The sequence below is a fragment of the Nannobrachium achirus genome, assembly GCF_963921795.1.
Source record: "Nannobrachium achirus genome assembly, chromosome: 18".
Lineage (NCBI taxonomy): Eukaryota > Metazoa > Chordata > Actinopteri > Myctophiformes > Myctophidae > Nannobrachium > Nannobrachium achirus.
In genome coordinates, this window is record NC_137825.1 from 15,351,166 (window position 1) to 15,370,028 (window position 18,863).

Sequence of the window (18,863 nt, forward strand, 5' to 3'; positions counted from 1 at the left end):
GGCAAACCTTGTCTGTTGTTTTGAGTGCAAGGGGCCTCTTGTAGTGATGGGGGAGATAGCGAGGCCCCTTTATAAGAGAGGTGGAGCCCCCAAGCTGAATGTGGTCGTCCATTAGTGCCTGTGTACTGCTGGAGAAAAGCATCAACGCTCCAGGGCAGGGACAGGAGACAGGACAAATGCTATCGGGGGACAACGCACTCAGGCCTCAAAAAGAGGATTGCTATCTCTGCCAATAAGGCTAGTGCTATCTATCAGACTAGCCCAAAGCAAAGGCACGCACGCGTAGACACACACACACACACACACACACACACACACACACACACACACACACACACACACACACACACACACACACACACACACACACACACACATACGTGTACAAGTATATAATCCAAAGGAAAAGGGGAGCTGACTTGTATACCTGCGAGTGCAGTTGTCAGAGGACAGAGAGAGAGAGAGAGAGAGAGAGCGCGATGGAGGATGATGGAAAAATGAATGGCATGGAGAGAATGGCAGCCTGCTACCAGGGATTCGACCCAGTGGCGTATCTGCAGTACAACTACACCCCACCCCGAGCTGACTTTGAGCGACAGGACAGCATTGTGCCCTGGAAACTGGGCTGCCTCCACAGAGCTTTCACTGAAGGTGGGTGAGGCTGACACCATTTGAGTGTGTCCACACATTTCCAAAGCTTGAAAGGTAGTTGTTTTGGGATGTTATACTGTAGCTGTACAGTCCATTCGAATAATCACATTATTCACATTGCAGTGCGTGGCAAATCCTTTCACACAGTTGTCATTTTCTGCCACATTCTGTCAGTGTGAATGTGACTCATCTAGACTATTCTTTGTCTTTCTTGATTCTATCTTTTCATTGCTGATCCTGAAAACATTTCCATCACAAGGGTGACTTCTCCCTCCCTCTGTCTAGGCAGTTGTCTGCAGCCACAGCGATTTGATTTGATTTCTATTTTATGCCCCACTCTTGTGAGGCATAAAAAAACTCTTATTTTCTCAAGGGCCATTTTAGATAGAGATACTAGGCTCTGTCTTGGATAAAAAAAAAATCTTAACACCTTGCTCAAATGAAATTATAACTTTAATAATCCCAGACAGGGAAACATGTTCATGTCAGTCGAACCAAAAGCAGGCAGAGAACGGCAAAGGAACACAGTTCAAATAAATATAATAAAAGGTTGTTCTCTGTTATCATGACAGGTGACATCAGCGGTGAGGTGCTGGTGGACGTGGGCTCGGGGCCCACGCTGTACCAGGTGCTGAGCGGCTGTGAGGTGTTCAGCAAGGTGCTCCTCACAGACTACCTGGAGGTCAACAGACAGGAGCTGAAGCGCTGGCTCCAGGACCAGGATGGAGGCAGCCTGGACTGGACGCCCTACCTGCAACACGTCTGCAAGCTGGAGGGACGCAGGTACAGCGGGACCAAACTCTATGGGGTTATCCAGCGCTTTGAAAAAGATGCCATCAGATTAATTATGTTGTGAAATGAAATGAGAGTTCAGCTCACACCTGTCATTCAGTATAATCATGGCCCTTGTCTTCCCAGTCAGCAACTGTGGTTGATTAACTGAGGGGATTCCCAGCTTTTCCATGACATGGACCCCCAAATAGCCTGGGGGGGTGAAACAGCTTTTAAAGAGAGACGATCCACAAGCGCACAATACATTGTGAGCAGTGAGTGAAATGAAAAAAGAAAAGAAAGATGACATCCCCTACATAGGGCATGATGTTTGCCCCCCTGATTTTCCTTTCCATTCAAATTGACCCCACTGTAATAAAACATTGACATAGAACAATTATAGACGCCTCATTTTAATTGCTATATGTTTGCTTCTTAATCAGGTAGGTAACAGTACATACTGTACATTCAGGTATAGGGAACAGTACATTCCTGGTTTGACTTTGGTCTCACGACTCTTATATTGTTGTTAGATCCTCAGCGTGGGCAGAGAAAGCGGCCAGGCTGCGTCTGGTGGTCTCCGACGTCCTCCCCATCGACGTGCACTGCCCGCGGCCCCTGGCCCCCGACGCCCTCCCCTCGGTCGGCGCTGACTGCCTGGTGTCCTGCTTCTGCCTGGAGAGCGTCAGCCCCGACCTGGCCGCCTTCACCAGGGCCCTGGGACACATCCGGGGCCTCCTGCGACCCGGGGGACACCTGCTCCTCATCGGGGCCCTGGGGGAGAGCTACTACCTGGGGGGGCCCGGGGTGAAGATCCCCGTGGTGCCCCTGGAGGAGTCGCAGGTGTGCAGCAGCTTGAAGGAGAGCGGCTACACGCTGATAAGGATGGAGGTGTACACACTGCCACAGGACATGAGGGTGGGGGTGGACGATGTGACCGGAGTGTTCTTTGTAAAAGCAAGGAAGGAGTAGAGAGGTGGAGCTTGGTGGGTCCTGCTGGTTTAAAGCAGGGCAGGGGTCTTCAACATTTTCAGGCCAAGAACCCCTTAGTCGAGAGAGAGATGAATCAGGGACCCCCACAACCTCTTCATAGATTCCATATAGTTTCATTGTTTGACAGCACAATCATCAGTGCATCTTGGATTCATGTCAATTTGTGTTTTCAGATATTTAACCACTTGAACCGTCAATACTTTAAAAAACTCTGTACTTAGTCTGCTCTTTTTCCCCTCTACACCAAAGTTCTCAAAATAGCCGATCTACAGTACAAGCTCACAACGCCTCATAGGGTGAGGTGTTGTGATCTTGTAAATCTGCTATTTTTGGCTAAAGTTCTCAGAATATGGAAGCTATATAGGGTTCATGTGGTTCATATAAATAGGAGAAAAAAAAGTTTCTATCACACAAAGATTTGGAGGACCCCCTGTAGTAACTCTGGGGACCCCCTAGGGGTCCTGGACCCCCTGTTGAAGACCCCTGGTTTAAAGGAAACCTTTGAAATAGTTAGTTTGCTTGTTTTGTGATTTACCACGCAATCCTTAATTTATATGAACGTTGATTTCTTTTTCTGGATAACACTGATGTGTGAAACATAAAAAAGGTGTGTAAAGTTTTAATTCATTAATCCATCATAAGCAGTGTCTTTTTGCAGAAAAGATTATTAGAAAATATAAATGCTCACTGTTAGGCCACTGAATGCCAAGTCAATGAACATACTGACACCTGCTGTTCACATGCAGTTACTACAACATGTGGCATCAACAATTTACCAGCTGAATGTGTTGAAACATTATTACCACTTTTTGTGGTCACATGTTCAGATACTGGATCTGATTGGCTTAAAACAGTGGTAAACCAGTCAACAACCTTGAGTTGGCTCATGGACCCCGCCCACTGTTGTGTTGCAGTTGTATAACTAAATAACCTTGCAAGTTACAACTGTGTTTTCTTTCATTTATATGGTAGAAGTTTTAGAAAAGCAATTTACCATTCGAGGGTCGTGGGTTTGGCACTTTGGCACTTCGCCTCATGCCACAACCTTGAAACAGTGGTAAATCAGCCAACAACCCACTCCCTCTCATGGTAAATGGCTTCCATCCACATCTCAACAAACAATAGCTTGAAACTTTAGTTAGGTTATTAGATTACTTTAGTACTTTGGTTCAGTCACCTACTACTGACTGCACTGTAATTAAGCATTCCGATAGTTGACATTAGGCCACATTCCAATGTAATTAAATAAATATCATGACAATTATCAGCTATTCTCAAAGTATATATTTTAGTACACCATCAAGCTGCTAATTGTCCTACTACTTATACCTGTTAATGTCAGATTAAACAATAAATATGTGTTTACATGTTGTGGTGTGTCATTGTAATAATGTAATTTGTCATTAATCAGACAGTTCTGTTGGCCTACTGGGCACACTTACAGCAATCTATAGCAGAGCACATATCTATGATATGACAGTGAATATACATACAATCAATAACATTCACACAAAGATTTTTTTCTTTTTTTGACTGAACTATTTTTATTTTTATTGGAAAGATTGATTTTGTGCATAAGGAATATGGAGTGTGTGTGTGTGTGTGTGTGTGTGTGTGTGTGTGTGTGTGTGTGTGTGTGTGTGTGTGTGTGTGTGTGTGTGTGTGTGTTGAATAAGCATGGACCTCTGGAGTCTAGCCATAAATCATAACTCTTGTAGAGGTCACTTATATTGGAACGTTTAGAGTTATGATGTATATGGCTACTCTGGAGTCCATGCTTATTCAATCATCAGAATACATGTGTTAAAAGGCTTTTTAACACATGTATTCTGTGAAGTATTAAGTGTTTTACTGACAAATATCAAAGGTCTCTCAACCATAACAATGGTCACACCCACGACCCACCCAAATTGTGTCCCTATCAAATCTCGTCAGTCTTCTACATTTCCTGTTTCTTAATGTGAGCTAATAATGTAAGGAGTGTAAATCCCTAAATTCCTGTAAAAGCACTCTGAAAAAGACTCTTTTGACACTTCAGGCTGAGGCTGCGACTCTCTCCGCCACATTTGCCTAAAATGATCCCCTTTTTTTCTTTCTTGTTTTTTCTGATGATATCTACTGCATGATCTGTCTGACATTCAATGTTATGAGTTAAAGAGAAGGATCTCATTTCTCCTGGATTTTTCCAGGAGATGGCGCAATTCACCATCAAATCACAGAGGTTGCACAAAAATGCACATCATCTTGTCAAAGGTTTGGGGAGGTATCATAGTGAACTTCTATGTTTACTAGAACAGAGCAATATAGTTGGCAGTGGTGAAAAAAGTACTCAAATGTTTTACTTGAGTAAAAGTAATGCAATGTAGAAATACTCTGTTACAACTTTCTAAATTAAATTGAGTATTGATTGATTGATTGATTGATTGATTGAAGAATGTATTAGCAGTTTGCAATAGAAATAAAGTACAGTTTCATGACAGCACAAATCACTGGTACAACTAAAAGGAGATCCTAGAAAGCCTTACGGCTTATTTACACAGGAACCACACTTTATGTAGCCTATCTCATATAACATTTAAAGACAGACAGATCATAGTACTTTATCTAGGATAACATCAATTTCAAAAGCAGAAAAGGCATAACATCAATTACAAAAGCAGAGAATGGGGGGGGGGGGGGGGGGCATGGGGGCTTAGTCTATTTACAAGTCACAAGTAGCACCCGCCTGAAGGTGACTTTTCATACCAATTTTGAAGGAGGCCGGGGCTTTAAGGCTTGCGGAAGGGCGTTCCACATGTTGGTGGTATAGCAGGAGAACGAGTTAGAGCCTTGTTTAGTGTTAAATCTACGTTGAACATGATTGGTGGATCTGCCTCTGGTGTTGTGATCGTGGACATCCTTGACCTTTAGGAAGTAGTTTGTCAGGTACATGGGTATCTATCTTGGAGGTGTAGTGTATCTTGTACACCAGGGGCCAGTTGCACCACCAGAGCGTAAGTTCTGCCCTAAGTTAGGGAGTAAAGTCCTTACTAGAGGCTTAGTAACTACTAGTTAGTTTGTAACTAAGTGAGTTACTAACAGGTGTTGCACCACGACTTCTTAAGGCATAACGTAACTAGTAATGTGTAGACTGTTCCTAAAGTAATGTATAGTCGCATAAAATGACGTCATAGCTCCCGAATCCAATGAAAACGAACTGTTGCTGCTTGTATCGTCTTTTGTCAACAGACAGAGCTCCGTCTCTCCACTGGCGAATACAGGTCCACTCGCCAAATTTCCAACTCGCCAAATCAACTTGCTAGGACACCTCGCCAATGAGCAGGGTTGTCAACATTGGACTGTCAGTCCAGGAGAATCCAGGAGATTTATTTTTTAGGGGGTGCACGGAACTCCCCAACAGGGGTCTGGTGGTCCTTCCCCCAAAACTTCTTAACAGATATATTTTCCTGTGTTCTGTTGAATTTTGTGCATGTTTGATACTTTTATCAGGCTTGCTTTACTAGCATGGCTACAATTTCAGCCTTAAAATGCCAAATGTAGGCGTACAGATTTGATGACTGAAGCAAAGTAAGACATCCTTAATAATGACTTCTCATCTGGGGGTCCTCCCCCAGAAAATATTTAACATAGTAGATGTAATTGCCAATCATCCTGGCAAATCCAGGAGCATTGACAAGCCTGCCCAATGAGTGTGGACAATTTGGCGAGTTGGATTTTTGGCGAGAAGACCGGTTACCCCACTGGCATGTACACAAGTTACTGATATGCGTGCACAGGGCGAGCGCATCCCTGCGCAGCGCACTGCCCTGCAAATGGATTGTATCACAAATTATATTGGACATTTTCCCCCGTTGTGAAGTAACGCAGGGCAACGCATATTTGGAGACACAGGGGAAGAGAGCGCACCGTCGCTGTTGTGCTGTATATGCAGTGGTTGAAAAGTACTCAAATTAATTAAAAAAGTATCAATCCTGCAATAAAGAAATACTCTATTAATTACGGACACATCGTGAGCTTGTAGATCGGCTATTTTCAAATGTCCGAAATGTATAGGGCTTAATGTATGTTTTAAACAGATGGGTGAGTCGTTTCATTGTTGAATTAATTAAATAGCCGATATAATGCTGTCTGCCACGTTAGTAGTGTAGTTGCTCTACTCCCATAGAGATAGGTTACTTAGTAAGGACTAAAGCCCTTTGCACACAGGCGCGTTTAACCGCACGGATAAAACGGACAATATAATTTTTTGAAAAGAAAACAATGATTCTCTATGACCTCATGCACACCGGCTCCGAATTAGCCGTGCGACGAGTGGCTGCCGCCGTGCGTTTTTTTCTCGATCGAACCCAGTTCGATTCATGAGTCTTGTCGCATGCGGTAAAAAACTCATCACTCCTTTTATGACAACTTTTTGGATCCACAGCGCCGATTCCGCACAGCCTTGCACACCAAATCCAATGCGTTTTATTCATGCCGCAAACGAAAAAAACGCAACTGTCCTGTGTGCAAAGGGCTTAGTGCTGCCCAACGGCTGGTGTAACTATTTAGTAGTTACTTACAGATACGTTAGAGTGGTGCAACACCTGACATTTTAGTAATGCGCAAGTCTTAACTTAGAAGCCATTTACGTTACAACTAGGCTACGTTTGAACTTAGTGTGAGGTGGTGCAACCCCGCCCAGGTCCATTGCAAGATGCTGTAGGCCTACTCTGTCAGCTACTATGAGCCACCCCACGCTTTCGTGGTGATGATCGTTAGGTGGGCCCGAGGAGGAAGACCAAGCACGACCCTAATTACTTTGTTCTGGGCTGGTTGGAGCTAACTTTAAGGCAACTGGGGCATTGCGATACCAAACGAGGATTCCGTAATCAATGAGGGGCCCAATTTGCATTTGGGTCCCTGATAGTAAAATATGTTATTGTTGTTTAACATGGTATAGATACCATTTTCAGTGTCAATGTCATGATGTTTTGAACAACTAACTAACGCAGGAGAATGACCACTGAGAGATGCCAATCAGGTCATTATGTACAGGACACAGGATAACAAAACGCCAAACATACTATCTGCCCTTACGACTGGTGCCTGTAACACGAAAACATCTGATATCCATTGCTCTACTGTACTTGTCATGTTTAACTTTGTCCAATCAGAATGTGACTAATGTATTCTGTAAATCCATATATCTGTGAAATCATTATGCTTGGGACTCAGAGAGAAACTATGGGTGAGAGATGCTCTATACTGTACTGGTACAGTACACTTTAAACTCTGACTATAATTTCAATACAACTAACTCAAAACCCACTTGCACTGGTGTGGACTCATTTCTTGTGTGGAGTACTTTATTATGGTTGGGAAAAACTGTTCATCAATATGGAATATGATTTTACATTTCCATCAGTCCCCGTCCAGAATAGGGTTAGTGCTTAGTGGTGATGTCTTTTGATTGATTGGTTGAAGACTTTATTAGAAGTTTGCATAGGAAAAGGTACAGTTTCATGACGGTACAGTTCACTGGTACAAGGTCTACTAAAAGGAGATCCATGAAAAGACTAAGCTTATTTCCACAGGAAACCATTTAAGTATCTCATATAACATTGAATGACAGACGAATAGAACACAATGTCACTGGCATCACCACGATTCGCCAGTGATGGTGACGCCAGTGGTGAGCGCACCCAGGGGTGTCACAAGGGGTAGGAAAGTGGGACTGAGTTACTGGGGCCCAAGGTTGGAGGGGCCCTAATAACATTATCTATTGAAAAATAGCAGATATACAAGCTCACAGCGCGGCACCGAGTGCCGCGCTGCGAGCTTGTAGATCTGCTATTTTTGAAAAGTTGTGAAAATGTGTGAAAATCTTTGAATATATGTATTTTTTAAGCGAACATTTCTAACTCAAATTTTGCTTCTGGGGGGGTCCCTGGAACTAAATATTTTGAGATCGGGGTCCGTGGCCAAATACATATCATCTTGGGGGTCCTTGACATAGGTTTCTTGCACACATTTTCACGATTTTTCAAAAATAGCAGATCTACAAGCTTGCAGCGCGGCACTCAGTGCCGTGCTGTGAGCTTGTATATCTGCTATTTTTCAATAGTTAACATTCATGGGGTGCCCGCAGTGAATCCTTGTACCCAGGGCCCAGAATTTGGTGTGACGCCCCTGAGCGCACCTCATGGTGTGCTCTGCTGGTGCACAACAAGTAGGCCTACTCGTGTATGTGCACAAGATGCAAGTTGGCGCCTCGACAGAGAGCAGTTTTCATGCCACTGCCTTGACGCTTTGTGCAACTTTGTCGATGAGTTTGTGGATCTCTCTGTGGCGCGTCATGGCGCGGTCGATGCACTCCTGCAGCTTCCCTGCGGACAGCGACCTCCCACCTGGTTTGTGGACGGAGCAAAGACGATCGTCCTCGTCCACCACCACGGTGAGCTGAGCTGTTGACAACCTCTCCTCATCCGCTGTGGGGTCCACACACAGAGTGGAGTCATCGAACATGCAGAAGGAGCTGCTGACAGGATGTCTGTGAATTGGCAGAGCGCTTCTTTTCTCAAAACTCACAGTGGGCGCACACGTCTCTGCGTCGATGGTGACCTCTGGAAGCTGTGTGTTCTTCAGGGCAGCCAGCATGGCAATCACACAAGCATCCAGCAAGTTGCCGTCATAATCAAGGCACATTATGTCGCAGTATACAACCCAGCAGAGCTTTCCCTTCTCAATGCACAGGTCTTCCGTCTGTATCACCCCAGAGCTTTCAATGACATCAGCCACGAACTGGCTGGCGGCCTGCGCCTGTTCTCCCGGTGGGCCTGGACGAAACAGAGAGGAACACAGTGGTGGCAGGTCCACATTGGGCACAATGTAACCTTTGTGAGGGGCCTCCACAGTTGGGTTCGCCAGCTCCAGTTTGATCCCACAGATAACAGAGGTGCTTCCAATCTTCACCAACGCAGAACCATCTGCTGTGGAGATGGAACCTATATTCAGTGTTGTCGTTCTAAAGTCTACCAGTTCCCTTCCATCCGGCCGGCAGTTTTCTTGGCATTCCATTGGCTCAGCGGTTTTGTAGCCAGCTGAATTATCTTTCACATATATATTCTGAATTCTTTATCTCAGATCCACCTTCCCTCCATATTTGGGGAAAACATGATGTTAAGGTGACATCAGAGGTCCACATATATGTTATATGCCTTGTTTTAACTGTTCCTTCATTAAAGATGGGGTGCTGTGATTCCCCCCACAAAGAAAACATAATGATCAGGTATTATGATTATACTAGGCCATCTATGTGGTGTAGTAGATTATATAATATCAGTGTGATGTTATTAGAGTAGATAATGTGTTCATTGATTATATTAATATCTAGGTCTTAAAGATGATAATAATACTTAGATACTTATATACTGATAGTCAGGAGTCCAGAGGCCTTCAGTAGCTATTGATCAGACACTCTAGTGTCTGACCATTCTTGCATTGTCTTGTCTCCTCATTTTCTCATTGATTATTAATTGATCTGAATTCCACCACAGTGGATGTCTGTCTGTCTGACCTCACTATTGGGAAAAAAAGAGGCGTCTCCCTTTAGTTTGTACTTATTCTTCTTTTACCACATTTCTTTATCTGCTGCGGACTATATCGTTATCAGACAATTACAGTACAGTTGACATTCTGCTGCACCATGTGAATTTACAGAGGTAACGACTTTAATATACTGAGTCTAGAATTCTCAGATCATCAATACAGAATGTTTGTCCAGTCACAAAGCAATTTGTGCAAGGTGGGCTTCAAGATGTTCAGATAGCTGGGTCACAGAAATAGCAACTTTATTGGAGGAATATATTGTGTTATTTGATAGAAGATCGGTCCCAACTCTATAGTGCATGCGAAAGTCGGGTACCATTCAGCTGTGAAAGATGACTTGTTCAAAAGAGGTTGGCGTAGAATCTCAGACCCTCAACTGAATCATCTCTACAGAGATGCCCCATCTTCTCGGCCAGCAACAACCGCTCTTTAGAAAGAAGAACGGAGAGGCCCAGAAGCTTTGCAAACTCCTCAGCGGTTAGTGAGCCCTTTTCTGTCACCTTGTCCCGTGCTGAGGCTATCATTTCCTCTTCGCTGTGAGACTGCAGTTGGACCACCATCACACCGCTGTCAAACACGCGCAGCCTCAGCGGGAGCTTCACCGACTCAAACATCCTGCATGCGTTAACCAAATCCTCTGGAGACAGCAGCTCCATTCCCCTGGCCCGGTTGACAAGACAGTACACCTCAGTCAGAGTCATCATCCCACCGCACTCCTCCAGAGGGGCCTGTAGCACATCTCCCAGTTGTTTGGCCAGCTGCGTATGGTACTGTGTTCCGGATCCATGCGTTTCTCTGGTCACAGGGTTGGTAATACCCATGCTCAGCAGATAGGACTTAAACCGGATGGTCTCGTCCTCAGTGATGTCGGCCTGCTTGTCTTTAATCTTATTGGCTATGGACCTGGACAGCTCCACCATCTCTTTGGCCTTCATCATTAGCTTACTGAGGTCCTGGAAGGCCTCGGAGATGTTTTTGTCAGTTTCCTTCCGCTTCTCCTCTAGCTTCCTCTCAATGCCCACAATCCCCACTGCACGTGTCCGGTCTGCCTGGGGTCCTGTTGCCGTGGCGATAGGCTGTGTCGCTGGCGTACTCTCCCATCTCTTCTGAGTCAACTCCTCGCTCAGCCTCCTGTAGAACTCAGTGTGCCCGTGTTCTTTGAAGGACAGTTTGATGTATGAGAACCTGCTGTGTTGGTAAGGACCCGGCTCCTTGTTTGCAGGTGCTGAATGGAGGTGGATGACTATTTTAGCACTCTTTCCTATTCTTGCCGCTTGCTCCTCAAAGGACTTGATTTGAGACAGTGGTATCTCTATGCAGCATTCATGATTCTTACTGTCCCTCCATATCAATCGATGAGTGCTCACCAGAGCTACTCCAACATCCAGCTTGGCCTTATCATCCCCGTCATATAGTTTGACGCCACGTTGCTGGATAACTAATGTTTCATTCATTTCAAGGAGACCATTCGTCCATGTAAATCTGTCCATTGTCACTATCCCAAGAATATGTTTATTTCCTACAAGGCTTATTCTCTTTCTACAGTTATGTGCTGCCCGTGGGGACAGGGAATCCCCTGTTCTATGATTCCCTGCAGTCTTTAACTGGCAAAACCTACAGTGGAGTGACATCATGGCTATTTGGAGTGACATCAAAGGAATTCCCCTGCAATACACGGGATCATAATATAAACAGAACCAAATATGGTCATTATCTCTGTCAGGCTGAAGGAATTAAGGGGGTGATGAATAGTATGTTTTTGCCCCTATAATGTGTGGCTGTGTGTCTCCACAGCTAATTCCACAAACCGCAGCACCGATCAATGCCAAATGTCTTCTACATGTTGCCATTTCTTTTCTCACTCCACTGAGCCACCAGTCTTGCCAAAATATGGAGAATTGTGGAACTGAGATGAATTACTTTTGAGTGGTGCAAACCGCTCCTAAGTGGCTGTGCGTGTGTCTGAAGCCTTTTTCCTCAGCGTTTTGCCATAGCAAAATGTGTGTACGTAGCATCATGTTTGTCTAGTGATGTCATATGTCGTATGTCTGTAGCCTTTTCCCTCAGCGTTTTGCCATAGCAAAACGTGTGTGTGTAGCATAGCCTGTACATCCTAGACTCAAATCCTAGTCTGAAGACGTTATGCAAGCACGACCACCGCTCACTTCACATTGGGTGTGAGTTTTATTTATTGCATGATATTGGCCTATTCTCCTGTGGAGACTTTTACTCCACTAAGTGCACCTTAGTTTACTTTGTAGGTTACTGATGACAATTTGTGGATTTGGACTGGTGTAAAGCGACTATAGCAATCTGAATGGCAGATTACTGATTTTTTTTTCTTTTCCAATAGTAGGCCTAATCTACAAATCTAAACTTCTGCTGCATTTACATGCCAAAACGTTTAGGTACTGTAATTACAATTACCGCTTTAAACGTTTAAACAGAAATTGTGGAGACATTTCTTTTTTCATTACTAGCAAGACTCCCTAATCGGGAGATAAGCGACCCTCAGGAACTTTAGAAGGCAATGGTAGGCTGTAGGCAATCAGGAGGGAATACTGTATGGGAAATGGGACAGATCCATGTTGATGACAGAGATACTGTGTACCGCTTTGCGTGATTTTAGGGCAAAATCCGTAGGAGCAGTGTCCAAAAATGTGTTTTGCAAAAATTGGCCTGATGGTGGCGCTAGAAGGGACAGATGCATGTTGATGACATCATGACTATAGAGATACTGTGTACCGCTTTGTGTGATTTTAGGGCAAAATCTGTAGGAGCAGTGTCAAAAAATGTGTTTTGCAAGAATCAGCCTCATGGTGGTGCTAGAAGAGGGCCATTGTGAGGTGGAGGTTAGGTTTGTGGTTTGGCAGCCAAGGAGTGTGTGTGCAAAGTTTGGCATGGATCGGGGCTACGGCGTCGGTGGCGGAGATATGAGTAGGGGCAAAGTGTGACGTGACGGACAGACAGACTGACTGACTGACTGACAGACTGACTGACTGACTGACAGACAGCCGGTGGAAGTTTTGATAGTAACTGCGACCTGACGGTCCCAATTAATTGCCTTATTTAGCCTATCATTGCACTTTTATAGGTAGCATTATTTGATTGGATAAAAATCCTGTTAATAGCATTATTTGATTGGATAACAAATCCTGTTAAACGTTGTTTTCTTAAAGTGTAAGAATCCAGTTTATTTTAACGAGATAATAGCCACCTGTGAAGTTGGCACCCCATTGAAAACATATGGGGTGCCAACTTCACGGAGGTATAATACCTTACTAATACTGCCAAGTATTGTTGTGCGTCGGGAGCCCTCGGGTTCAATCCCATTCCCATCGCAAATCACTACACTTGCAAACTTGTACATTTGTTCATAATATGCGCTGTGTGAGTGTGTGTGTGTGTGTGTGTGTGTGTGTGTCCACTGACAACCACATCCAGCTAGCCAATCATAGCGCTGTCCCTCAGGGCTATGGGATTCATGATTTCAGACTCCTATCCTTATCCATCCCATGATCCATCCACCGGGGGAGTTGGCAACACTGCATCCACCGGTATCGCATGTTTACTCCATCTCTCAAGGGTATCGCTTGCCAAAACGAACAGATCTACAAGCTAACAAATCATTGGTCGCGACTCGCGATGAGATAGCTTGCTGCCTGTACAGTAGTCAGTAGATCAGTTCCTTTTGGCAAGAGAGACAGCGACCGTTGCTGTTACTGTTGCTGCAAGCTCATCACCAGCGGCTTAGGGGAGGGAGGGCTTTGCTTTTACAGCCACTTGTTCCACGTTCAAAGCAAAGCAAAGCCTTCCTGTCAGAGACCATGATGATGATGGAGCTCAGTCACGGACACATGCATGGACATGAAGGACTAATAGAACTATAGAAGACACTACACAAAGCACACTGAGACTACAATCCCAGGACATTAAGTACAGTAGGTAGGCTATCATGGTTCTCAATTATTTCGCATATAGATAAAGTGGGCTTGCTTTGAAAACAAGAAAGCAACTTGTTCTTATTTTATTTATTTGTTTATTTGAATTGTTTGTTTGTTGCTTGAAGAACATGTTTAAAGGAGGACTTTGCCACTTTTCAACCTATCTTCATAATAGAGGGGTCCTCACTAATGTTAATAATAAAATAGCAAAAAATAAAAATAAATCTACTCGTCCAAGTCTCTTAAGAGAGCTGTGGGAAGTTCAGAAATCCATAGTCTTGTGACATCATCATTTGACAGATTTCATTTTTAAACTAATTAGGGTCCTGCTTAACCTTCCCTATCAGACTCACCTCACCGCTACTCACCAGTTAAGAGTGGGGTGGCTCAGAGTAGATGACAGAGTACAGCAACTTGCAATGGGCCTGGTGTACAAGATACACCACACCACTATGATACCCAAGTACCTGTCAAAATACTTTATAAACGTTAAGGATGTCCATAATTACAACACCAGAGGCAGTGCCACAGATCACGTTCAACCCAGAGTCAACTCAAAGAAAGGGTCGAACTCGTTCTTCTGCTATACCACAAAAATGTGGAATGCCTTACCGAAGGCCATAAAGGAGTGTGGATCACTAGCATCCTTTAAAATTGCCCTGAAAAACCACTTACAGGCAGCAGCCGTTCGCAACTGGTAAAAAACCTAGCCCAACCCTACCCTCCCTGCCCCTTCCTTGTATATACTTGTATACTTGTATATTCCTTGTATATACTTACTGTTTGTTTAGATTTACTGTTTTCTTTTCTTTTTTTTCCCCTTTTCTTTACATATCTACTGCATAGTACTGTGTTCTATTTGTCTGTCATTCAATGTTATATGAGATACTTAAATGGTTTCCTGTTGAAATAAGCTTAGTCTTTTCATGGATCTCCTTTTAGTAGACCTTGTACCAGTGAACTGTACCGTCATGAATCTGTACATTTTCCTATGCAAACTTCTAATAAAGCCTTCAATCAATCAATCAAAACAATACTTTTGAAAAAATATTCTTGATTTTTATTATCGCGAGAACAACAGCTTCCACATTGCAATGGAATAGAAAGCCTGCATTTTCTATTAGCTTGGATTCCCCATTGATGATGTCACAAGACTATGGATTTCTGAACTTCCCAGGCTCTCCTAAGAGACTTGGACACAGTAGAATTTCTTTATGCAATTTTATTATGAACATTAGTGAGTGAGTACCTATTATTTGAAGATAGGTTGAAAAGTGGTGAAGTAATCCTTTAATGTTGCATTCTATCTATTAGTGTGTCTGTTACAGCATGAAGAGATCAGGCCAATTCAGGTTAATGTTGAAGCTGATGCCTGATCAAACCATCTCTCTCATATTAGTTTGTAAAGTGTGGGAGTGGATGAGTCGATGAGATGACCATGCTGCTGCTGCGCCGGCTGTCCCTGTGCTCTCATCACCACCTGCTGCAGCAGAACCAAGGATGCTGCCAGTCTATCAAACCACTGAAACAAGGCAAGTGCTTTAGCTTTGCTGTGTGCATACATACATAAGACAGTCAACTGATGTACCGGTAATCAACTTACTGTTCTAGTGTTTCTATTTACCCTTTACCCACGCCACTATAGACATTACTGTCTACAGTACATATTATCAATGTACTGTAATTGTGTAGCCTAAATGTTTTATGAAAGCCCCAATAGTTATTTATACACATAACGGCCAGGCCGGGCCAGCCATATATAGTGCAGAACAGTAAGAGCGCTATCATTGTTTGTTTCTCAACCAAAGTGTTGCGACACAGACAACAATGGATTCTGTCTGGTGGTCAAAGCTAAATCATTTAGGTGACAGGGTCAAACCAGTTGACACTTTTGTCCTGTCTGTGTATTTCCTGTGACTACATTGGTCTAACCTAACATTGAGTGAGTTAATTACATGTTGAACTTAGATTTATGTTTTAAAAAGTTATTATTATTCTATTTTACCTTATCGTGTCAACAGTGTCAATATTGTATGGTGACCGATTCCAGACCGATCGATTTGATTGATTGATTGATTGAAGGCTTTATTAGAAGTTTGCATAGGAAAATGTACAGATTCATGACGGTACAGTTCACTGGTACAAGGTCTACTAAAAGGAGATCCATGAAAAGACTAAGCTTATTTCAACAGGAAACCATTAAAGTATCTCATATAACATTGAATGACAGACAAATAGAACACAGTACTATGCAGTAGATATGTAAAGAAAAAAAGAAAACAGTAGGTCTATACAATCAGTAAGTACAGTATATACAATATATACAAGGAAGGGGCAGGTAACAGTAAGTCTAAACAATCAGTATGTACAGTATATACAAGGAAGGGGCAGGGAGGGTAGGGTTGGGCTAGGTTTTTACCAGTTGTGAACGGCTGCTGCCTGTAAGTGGTTTTTTAGGGCAATTTTAAAGGATGCTAGTGATCCACACTCCTTTATGGCCTTCGGTAAGGCATTCCACATTTTTGTGGTGTAGCAGAAGAACGAGTTCGACCCTTTCTTTGAGTTGACTCTGGGTTGAACGTGATCTGTGGCACTGCCTCTGGTGTTGTAATTATGGACATCCTTAACGTTTTTAAAGTATTTTGACAGGTACTTGGGTATCATAGTGGTGTAGTGTATCTTGTACACCAGGCCCATTGCAAGTTGCTGTACTCTGTCATCTACTCTGAGCCACCCCACTCTTAACTGGTGAGTAGCGGTGAGGTGAGTCTGATTGGGAAGGTTAAGCAGGACCCTAATTAGTTTATTTTGGGCTGTTTGGAGTTTAGTTTTTAGGGCTTGTGGGGCGTCACGATACCATACGTGGACTCCATAGTCAAAGAGGGGCTGGATTATTGCACCAGCTATGGTCTTCAGTGTGTTGAAGTTGACCATTGGGGCGATCCTCTGTAGGAAACGAGTTCGTTGGTTGATTTTTTGTATTACTTTTGAAGTCATCTTTTCGCTGGAAAGATTAGCTTCAAGGATACATCCTAAGTAGGAGATTTCGTTTTTTCGTGTTATGACCTTGTCACCCACTTTGATTGTGAAGTTCTCTACCTTTTTGAGGTTATGATTTGATCCAAAGAGGATGGACTCGGTTTTGCCCAGGTGAATTGATAATTTGTTGTCGTTAAGCCATGTGCAGATCTTACTCAGTTCAGAGTTAAGTGTCTTTTCAACCTGCAAGTGGTCCTTGCCCGAGACTAGGAGAGCCGAGTCATCCGCGAACAGGAACAGGTCGCAGGCGCAAGCAGATGCCATGTCGTTCACGTATATTAGGAACAACAGAGGTCCCAGTATGCTACCTTGGGGAACTCCACAGCTTACTGGGAGGGGGGGGGACAGGGTACCGTTAATCTCCACCACCTGTTCCCTCCCCACCAGGTAAGATTGCATCCAGCTCACTGCTGCGCTGTCAAGACCGATGGCTTTTAGTTTCTCAATCAGAATAGCATGATCCACGGTGTCAAATGCCTTCTGGAGGTCCATCATGACCATGCCACTATACTTGCCCTGATCCGCTTCGCGTTTGATTTGGTCAGTCAAATAGAGAAGGCATGTGTCAGTGGAATGGGATTTTCTGAATCCAGATTGGAACTCGTAAATCAGATTATTCTCATCGAGATATCTTGCAATCTGTTCGTAGACTATTTTCTCCATGACTTTGGATATGGAGCTAAGAATGGAAACGGGGCGGTAGTTTCCAGGGTCTAGTTTGCTACCTTTTTTATGCAGGGGGGTTACTTTTGCTAGTTTGAAGTCCTGGGGGACATGACCCTGTTCGATGGAAAGGTTAATTATGTGGGTAATGATTGGAGCAATGGTGGCGGCTGAATCTCTGAGAAATCTAGCTGGGATTTTATCAAGGCCAGTGGCCTTGTGTTGAGGTAGGGCGCTCAATTTTTTAAACACTTCATCAGTTGTCACTGTGGAAAGTTTAAAGCTGTCTTTACTGACGCCCAGTTTTTTGTAGAATGTATTAACAAATTCTTCACCATACCGCCCAGATGGGGCGACCAGTCTTTTGACCAGTGAACGGGCTGTGGTGGTAAAGGTTTTGTTAAAATGGGTAGCCACTTCACCTTTGTCAGAAATGAGAGCGGCGTCCGTTTTGATGTTTATGTTGTGGCATATGGTTTTTGATTTTAAGCCTAATTGGTTGTTAAGCAACTTCCATAGGTCTCGTGGGTTGTTTTTGTATTCATCGATTTTGTCGTCGATGTAGTTTTTTTTGGCGGATCTAACTAGGGCGGTTGTCTGGTTTCTAAGTCTCTTGCATTGAGCAGTAATATGCTCAATGTGTTTTTTGAGATCATGGTTGAATTTTTTCTTGAGCTTTTTGCAGCACTTTCGTTTTTCATCGTATTTTTTGTCTCTGAGTCTAGCTGATTCTGCAATATCTGAGTTATACCATGGCTCTTGGCGGGCTTTAACCCTGGTGGTATTCAAGGGGGCCACGTCGTCTAGAGCATCGGTCAATTTGGTTTTAAAACCGCACCATGCTTCCTCGACATCTGTACACTGCAGCTCTGGGGAAAAGTCTACACCCGCTAGTTTGAGATTAAAAGCCTCACTGGAGTAGTTCTCCAGGCCGATCGATTCCAGACCGATCGATTCCAGGCCGATCGATTCCAGACCAATACCCGATAACCAGTGCTTGTAATCACAATCAGACAAGCCTGCATTGACTAAGTCCTTATCATTTAATCACGTGAACCCTAGTGTCCCTATTTTGAGCATGTCCCAACTGGCAAATATTCTGCAAAAATAGCCAATGTACACGCTCAAAAATTAAATGGGTGACACTGTTACGTCTTGTGAGCTTGTAGAATGGCTTTTTTTGGCAAAGAGATTTGATGTAGAGGGGGAAAATGT

At 43.7% G+C, this 18,863-nt stretch overlaps 3 protein-coding genes across 3 annotated transcripts; 1 reads left to right on the forward strand and 2 right to left on the reverse strand.

The window, feature by feature from the left end:
• Positions 1-490: 490 nt before the first annotated feature.
• On the forward strand, positions 491-2,394 carry LOC308302910 (phenylethanolamine N-methyltransferase-like; the record flags this gene model as incomplete). Its single annotated transcript, XM_080747228.1, has 3 exons — positions 491-651; positions 1,224-1,434; positions 1,956-2,394. The coding sequence occupies exons 1-3, from the start codon at positions 498-500 to the stop codon at positions 2,392-2,394; spliced, it is 804 nt and encodes a 267-aa protein (XP_080603354.1). The 5' UTR covers positions 491-497.
• A 6,288-nt stretch (positions 2,395-8,682) lies between these two features.
• Positions 8,683-9,471, reverse strand: LOC308302911 (exosome complex component RRP43-like; the record flags this gene model as incomplete). The annotated part of the gene is made up of 1 exon (XM_080747229.1): positions 8,683-9,471. The coding sequence occupies one exon, from the start codon at positions 9,469-9,471 to the stop codon at positions 8,683-8,685; it is 789 nt and encodes a 262-aa protein (XP_080603355.1).
• An 872-nt stretch (positions 9,472-10,343) lies between these two features.
• Positions 10,344-11,492, reverse strand: LOC308303403 (vacuolar protein-sorting-associated protein 36-like; the record flags this gene model as incomplete). Its single annotated transcript, XM_080747764.1, has 1 exon — positions 10,344-11,492. The coding sequence occupies one exon, from the start codon at positions 11,490-11,492 to the stop codon at positions 10,344-10,346; it is 1,149 nt and encodes a 382-aa protein (XP_080603890.1).
• Positions 11,493-18,863: the final 7,371 nt, after the last annotated feature.